General features: G+C 32.1%; 1 protein-coding gene across 1 annotated transcript; it reads left to right on the top strand.

Annotated features, from left to right (window-relative positions):
• The first annotated feature begins 1,290 nt into the window (after positions 1 to 1,290).
• On the top strand, positions 1,291 to 5,626 carry LOC124420814. Its single transcript, XM_046955006.1, has 4 exons — positions 1,291 to 1,698; positions 1,762 to 2,289; positions 2,365 to 2,474; positions 3,251 to 5,626. Exons 1-4 carry the CDS (start codon positions 1,363 to 1,365, stop codon positions 5,193 to 5,195), a joined length of 2,919 nt encoding a protein of 972 aa, XP_046810962.1. The 5' UTR covers positions 1,291 to 1,362; the 3' UTR covers positions 5,196 to 5,626.
• The last annotated feature ends 2,749 nt before the right edge of the window (positions 5,627 to 8,375 follow it).

The raw sequence follows: 8,375 nt of genomic DNA on the forward strand, positions 1-8,375 counted from the left end.
TAAATTTGTTTTTGTTGTATAATAATAATATTTTTCACATAGTTATTAGTTACAACTACAACAATAATAATAATATTTAATATATTGTAGAGTTTAGTATAGAAACACCCTAGAGGTTAAATAAATATAGAAAAGTTTGAATGTGACCAACTTGAGGCAGGGTTAAAAAAAATTCCTAACAGTTAAAGAAATAATAAAATTCTGATTTTCAGATTAGTGTGGTCTATAGATTAGTCTAAAGTCTGGTCAAGAAACCACTTGGTTAGTCAATGTTATGATCATCTATAGACCAGTCTATAGGTCAGTCTATAGACCAGAATATAGAACAATCTGTAGAACTGTCTTTTGATCAATCTACAGACCAGTCTGTAGATCAGTTTATAGATCAGCCTATAGTCCAGTATAGAGATCAGTCTATAAACTATTCTAGATATAGATCAGTCTATAGACCAGTCTATAGATCACTTTAAAGATTAGTGTATAGATCAGTATATAGATCAGTCTACAGATCAGTCTATAGACCATTCTAAAGATCAGTCTATAGACCATATTATAGATCAGTCCTTAGATATGTCTACATATCGGTCTATAGATCATTCAGCATTCTAAAGATCAGTCTGTAGACCATTTTATAGATCAGTCTTCCGATCGGTCTATAGATCAGTCTACCGATCGGTCTGCAGTTTATAGCTTAATCTATAGATCAGCCTATAGACCAGTCTATAGATCAGTCTATAGATCAGCCTATAGGCAAGTATATAGATCAGTCTATAGTTTGATAGATTAATCTCATACAGCTGGTTACATATAGTCGGTCTTCTTCCATTAAATTTTTTTATTACTGTTGCTGTCCCTCACGTTAAAGCAAAAATTAACGTGTTTTGTTCGGAAGTTTTTCGTATTTTTTTTTTTTTGCAGTTTTAACACAATGCCCAGGAGTAAACATTATTAAAACACACTAACATTATAATTTATAAAAATTAGAGGAGGAATAAACTTAAAAAATGTGAAAAACCCACCCGAATATGTATATGATACCCATAACAGATTAGACGAAAAATTGCATGTTAAAATGGCATGACATGCAGACATTTCAGTCAGTTAGATATTCCAACGCATAAACACATACAATCGATCCGACTAGTTATTTGGACAGTCATACGTTAGTTTGTTACTTAAAAGTGTTAAAAGTTTAAGCAAAAAGGACATTAAGTCATCAAACAGGTTACTAGCAAAACTGCATTTTAACTAGTTATTGCGCTAGTTGCACTAAACAGTTGGATTACCAAACAAACAAAACAACGGTTATTACCAAAAATAAAAGTTAACGCAAACATTTACAAGCGTTAAGAGACATTAACAATGAGGTTAATGTCATTGCATACAACAGCAACAAATCAAAGGCTAAGACTACCCTTTGCTGGCAACATATTTGTGCTTTCACTATTTTTATGTTGTTTGCTAAGCTCGGAGGTTTGGTCGTTTGCCAACATTAAGCAACGACACAGGTTGGTAAGACAACTCAATGCGGCCGACGCAGTTAATTACGACAAGGATAGTTCAATGACAAACTTATATCATCAACCGCATTTCACTGGGAATCGTAGTGTTATAGTGCAATTATTTGAATGGAAATTTTTAGATATAGCAGAAGAGTGTCGCAACTTTTTAGGTCCACAAGGCTATGCAGGAGTGCAAGTGAGTTTGACTAACAGTAACAAAACAACCAATTGAATTAGTAATATTTAAGTATTATCTTAGATATCCCCTGTCTTAGAGCACACAGTAATCGAAACATCTTCGGTAAAACATCCTTGGTGGGAACGTTATGAAGTGATCTCTTATCGTTTGGCCTCACGCTCTGGTGATGAGTCAGACTTTTGGTCAATGAGCCGCATTTGCAATGAACATGGTGTGCGCATTTATGTTGATGTAGTACTCAATCATATGGCTGCTCCTCTTAACTTTCTATTCGACATCAAAGAGCAGGACAATAAAGATTTCATTGTCAACACTTTGCTCGAAACGAGTGTCAACATATCACAGTTAAATTACTCTAATGTCTCATATACACAAGTGGACTTTCACCGCACATTGTGCGCCATATTGCCCCATACACAGGATGCTCATGAAATACGTAATTGTCAGCTGAATGGACATCCTGATTTAGATCATTCACGTGCTGGTGTACAAAAGCACATTGTTGAGTTGTTAAATAAATTTATTGATATGGGTGTTGCCGGTTTTCGTATCGATATGGCCAAATATATGTGGCCAATTGATTTAAAGGTAGTTGTGTGTGTCTGTGTGATGGAAGTTGTAAGTGTAAAATGTTATTGATTTTGTTTCTGTTTTATTCTGCAGAATATTTTAAAACAAGTGAAAAATTTGAGTACGGAATTTAAGTTTAAGAAAAATTCCCGACCATTTGTGTATCACGATGTTTTTGATTTGGGTTTGGATACAGTGTCCAAGTGAGTAAAGTTTACAAATTACTTCATCTATTAAAAAGGTTTTGCATACACTACAGTCAAGACTATAGTTTAGACTATATTCCAGACTGTAGTCTAGACCATACTATATACTAGACTATAGTTTAGACTATAGAAAAGAATATAATCCAGACTCTAGTCTACATTCTAGATTATAGTCTTGTCTAGACAGACTATAGTCCACACTATACTCTAGAGTATAGTCCAGATTATAGAAAAGACTATAGTCTATACCATAAACTAGACCTTAGTTCAGACTATAGACTAGACTATAGTCCGGACTATAGTATAGACTATACACTAGACTATAGTCCAGACTATAGATTAGACTGTAGTCCAGACTATTGAATAGACTATAGTCCAGACTATAGAATAGACTATAGTCCAGACTATAGAATAGACTATAGTCCAGACTATAGAATAGACTATAGTCCAGACTATAGAATAGACTATAGTCCAGACTATAGAATAGACTATATTCCAGACTATAGTCCAGACTATAGAATAGACTATAGAATAGACTATAGTCCAGACTATAGAATAGACTATAGTCCAGACTATAGAATAGACTATAGTCCAGACTATATAATAGACTATAGTCCAGACTATAGAATAGTCTATAGTCAAGACTATAGAATAGACTATAGTCCAGACTGTAGAATAGACTATAGTCCAGACTATAGAATAGACTATAGTCCAGACTATAGACAAGACTGTAGTCTAAATTCTAAAGTGTTATTGAAATTTTAATTCTTCAGAACCGAATACTCTACCTATGGTGTGGTCTCAGAGTACTTATATCCCGCCGAATTGGCCACCATTATCCAAAGAAAGGTTCCTTTAAGTTCTCTCATCAATTGGGGTCCAGCTTTAGGATTCTTAGCTCATGAAGATGCGTTAGTTTTCATAGATTCCCATGATACACAAAGAGGTCTACCCCAGCAATTGGGCCACAACAAAATGTTAACCTATAAACAGCGCCTTAAATACATAATGGCGAATGTTTTCATGTTGATACATCCCTATGGAGCCATAAAAAGGATTATGAGTTCTTACTATTTCTCTGACGAAGACATTAATCAAGGACCACCCACAGAAGATGAAGAAGGTGAGCAGATAGGCTCACCACAGTTCAATGAGCAGCAGCAATGCACCAAAGAGTCAGGATGGGTTTGTGAACATCGATGGCCCGTTTTGGTGAATATGCTTAAAGTGGCCAATTATTTTAGTGTGCCGGGACAGGATGAGCCTAGTATAATCTATTTTCAAACTAATGGAGCCAATCAAGTGGCTTTCTGTCGTGGCTATAAAGCATTTGTGGCCATTAATAATGAACCGGAAATAGAGTTTGAGAAAGAAGTTTATGCCTGCTTAGAGCCAGGCACCTATTGTGACATGGTAACGGGCGGCAAGAAGGAGGGGGAAGAGAAATGTCATGGTAAAATAGTAGTAATAAATGAACAAGGTTATACTAAACTGAAATTGGCAGTAGCAGATGAGGAAAGTAAAGATAATCAGGAGGAAAATGCGGAAGAAGAGGAAGACTCAGGCAGAATTGAAAGTTATGGTATTCTGGTGATTTATGTAGAATCGAAGATTCAGCCAAATGATGCAGATGATGCTAATAATGAAGGAGAAGAGAATAACGATCCGGAAGAGAGTGAAGCTGAAGTTAAAGAAGGTGAAGAACCGATTGAAGAAAATATTGAACAACCAACTGATGATGAAGAGCACAATACTGGTGCTGAACAGCCCGATGTAGTAGATCCCGAAACATCTAAGGAAGAAACTGACGAAAATCAAGAGGAAGGAAATGGGGAGGAGGATGCAAAATCAGAAGATGCTGCCGAAGAAGAACCAGGTGCTGCTGATGATAACACTGAAGGTGAGGCTGCAGACCCCGAAACAGCTAAGGAAGATGGTGAAGCTGAAATTCAACCAGAAGAAAATGAGAAAGAGGATGAAAACCCGGAAGATGCTAACGAAGAAGAAGCAGGTGCATCGGATGATGAAACCGAAGGAGAAGCTGATGATCCGGAAACACCTAAGGAAGAAGATCAAGCAGATGAGAAGAATCCAGAAGAAGATACAAATATTGAAGTTTCTGATGAGAAAGAAGATAGTGAAGCTGATGAGAATAATCCAGAAGAAAATGAAGAAGAGAATGCAGAGGCAGAAGTTTCTGATTCTGGGGAACCGGGAGAGACTAAAGCTGAACTGTCAATAGAACCTGAAGAGGAAGCTGAAGAAGAAGCTTCAGATGAAAATAAAGTAGATGAAGAAAATAATTCAAATAACGTAGAAGATGGAGAGGAAGGCACACAAAGCGAAAAGGAAGAAGTAGTTGAAGATCCAGCACAGGAAGAGGAAGTAAATGATGATGCCGAAGCAGATAATAAACTAGAGGAAGAAATCCCTTCTAATGATCAGCCAGCAAAAGAACTTGATGAAGCAGAAGACACAGATAACTCCCTTGAAATAATAGCAAACGAAGCATCAATTGAACAACAAGATGTACCGGAAACCGCTGAATCCAGAAATTTAGATGATAAAGCTGACGAAGCCGAAGAACAAATGGAAAAGCCTATAACCGAAATAGTCGATGAGAACACTGATGCCTCGGATGCTGTCACGGCTAAAATACAAGAAGTCCAAGCAGCTGGCATTTTTGTTAAACCCAGGGGAGATGGTAACAATGGATAGCAAAGAATTCAAGCACGATGTTATACAATAATATTGTGCTATCTTATCTTAAATACAATGTATGTAATTGATTTTGATTTTAACAATATTCTTTAAATTCTCTACCGCAAACAGAGAAATACACAAATTAATACACTGAAGTATAAATGTACAGTAGGGTGGCTTTAACAAAATAAAATTATACTATGGAACAAAATTTGGGTCTTAAGAACCTATTTAGGTTTCCAACATAGCAGTGCCATCCTATTGTTTAATAGTAAACTTAGTAACACATTTATTCACACACTGTTTTAGAGAAAAAAGATTCTAAAACGATCTTAAGCGTTTTTTGCACAAAAATATCTGAAGCATAAACTTACTAACTAACAATGTATTCATAAGATGCTTTGGGTCTATAAAACATATACACACAAGCTTACCAGCACATTTGTAGAGCAAAAATTAAAAAAAAAATAAAGAACAAGAAAATAAATATTTCTGGACATTTTAACAATAAATGCTTACAATGTTTTGTAAATTGAAAACGGAAATAAAAATGTTTGATGCAACAACTACAACTGCAATAATAGCCATATGTACTAGTTGTAATATCAAGTGGCAAAATTGGGACTTAAGGTTTGTTGTTTTGTTGGTTACACATAGGAAGTCTTGAATAATACACATATTTTTCTTCTTAATAAATTTAGTAGGTTTGGTAGGTCAGTAGTTAGTGTTTTAGTCTGTCAGGAAGAAGGTCGTGGGTTCGACTCCTACCATAGAAAGTATTAGGTATTAGGTATTAAGTATAAAGTATAAAGTATAAAGTATAAAGTATAAAGTATAAAGTATAAAGTATAAAGTATAAAGTATAAAGTATAAAGTATAAAGTATAAAGTATAAAGTATAAAGTATAAAGTATAAAGTATAAAGTATAAAGTATAAAGTATAAAGTATAAAGTATAAAGTATAAAGTATAAAGTATAAAGTATAAAGTATAAAGTATAAAGTATAAAGTATAAAGTATAAAGTATAAAGTATAAAGTATAAAACCCAGCTAACTAAAAATAGCAAATTGTACGTATGATTGATTTTAAATTAATCATACGCACCGAAACAAACTCTGTATTTATAAAATTTGCATATATATTTCCAATTTTAATGTTCTTTCAAAATTGTTCACTTCTTAAACTTTGATATTTTTAAATATAAAAGAAATCTATAAGGTCGTAGTGTGTTTGTGATGTCGTTCACCTTTCTTGAGTTTCACCTTTATAAGTTTGGTTTCAACAAGCAAATACTTTAGTATCATGTATTCTAGAACTTCTAACCAATTAAAAAAAAATTTCTTCATTTGTTTTTGCTCTACAAAATTATATGGTATTTACATACATACATATATACGATATTTACATGGTAGTAGTTAGAAAAGTTTAGAAAAAGTTGTAGGGTATTTTAAACACACTATGACCAAATAAAAATTCCAATTGAATTTTTTGCATTATATTCCTACAGCTGCAAAATACTAGCTGGCAAATGTTGAAAGTTGCATACTCCTAGTGGACTGGTAAGTAACGAGGGTCGGTAAAACTGCTGTGTTTTTATTTGTTTAAGATAAATTTAAAATCAATAAATTTATATTGAAGTCTTTTTAATTTTAACCACTTTAATTTTTAAATAAGTTTTTGTGTAAACTATTTTCAATCCATCCTCCTATTTTACATTTACAATATTTTTTTTTGTAACAAAATAAACTCATTTATGGCGATTTTCCAATATATTACCAAGTACTCAAGTTACATGCCAACAAACAAATAGAAAATTTTCAAATAGTAAAAAAAGAATAAAATTTAATAGAAAAAGGGAAAAATCCAACTAAAGTGAATAAAAAAAAAATCAAAGAAAATAAAAGAAATCAAAGCATCTAATAACCAATGATTACCAAAAATGAAAACTATTGTTGAGATAAACGTACTGGTAATAGTTGTAACTCCTTATATTACTACTGCTACAGCTATTGCTGGCTTCCATTTAAACCATTATAATATTTGTTATTGTTGTTGCAATAAGTAGCCAGGCAACTCCTTATCGTTTTCTAGTTGATCAAAATTTAAAGCTTTTATTTAAAATGGCAACAGCAGGAAATGAATATTACAAAACATAATACACACACTCACACATCTACTTGAATAAAAAGAAAAAATATTTATTTTCTCAAACGTAGAAAATTGTATGAAATTGAAAAATCTATTTAACTAATACAAGTAGAAGCTGCCGAAAGTATTAGAAATCTAAGAATTAAGGAACAAAAAATAGCGCATTTAAATGCAATGTTCTTGTATTTTGGTTAAATTTCTTATCTTCGTGTTGACTGCCTTTTAGTTGTTATTGTGAAAATTGTATTATGTTTAGCCAGTTGGCTGGTTTTACAAATGATTATAGTACGAGAATTGTGTTTTTTGTAAAATATATAAAAGTTGCATTTCTTGTTTTGGTAATTGATGTTAAAACTATTTAAGTTGTTTTTGTTATATTTGGCAAAGAAAGAATAGCAGGTGCAATATTTTGACAAAGTTATTTGGTTTTTTATCTTACGTGGTTAAGTTATTTTAATTGGTTATTTGGATGTTAGATTTATAAATGTTTATTAGAAGTTCTAGAATACTTGATTCAGAGTATTTGCTTGTAGAAAGGCAACTTATAATTAAATCTCAAGATAGGTGAACGACACCACAAACACACTACGACGTTATAGATTCCTCATTCATTTAAAAATATCAAAGTTTAAGAAGAAAACAATTTCATTGAAACGTTTTAAAAACATTAAAATTTGCAGGAAATATATGCAAATTTTATATATACAAAATTTGTTACGGTGCGTATGATTAATTTAAAATCAATCATACGTACAATTTGCTATTTTTAGTTAGATGGATTGTATACTTTATACTTTATACTTTATACTTTATACTTTATACTTTATACTTTATACTTTATACTTTATTCTTTATACTTTATACTTTATACTTTATACTTTATACTTTATACTTTATACTTTATACTTTATACTTTATACTTTATACTTTATACTTTATACTTTATACTTTATACTTTATACTTTATACTTTATACTTTATACTTTATACTTTATACTTTATACTTTATACTTTATACTTTATACTTTATTTTATAAACATATGCCTT

This window comes from Lucilia cuprina, chromosome 6, assembly GCF_022045245.1.
Source record: "Lucilia cuprina isolate Lc7/37 chromosome 6, ASM2204524v1, whole genome shotgun sequence".
Taxonomy (NCBI): Eukaryota; Metazoa; Arthropoda; class Insecta; order Diptera; family Calliphoridae; genus Lucilia; species Lucilia cuprina.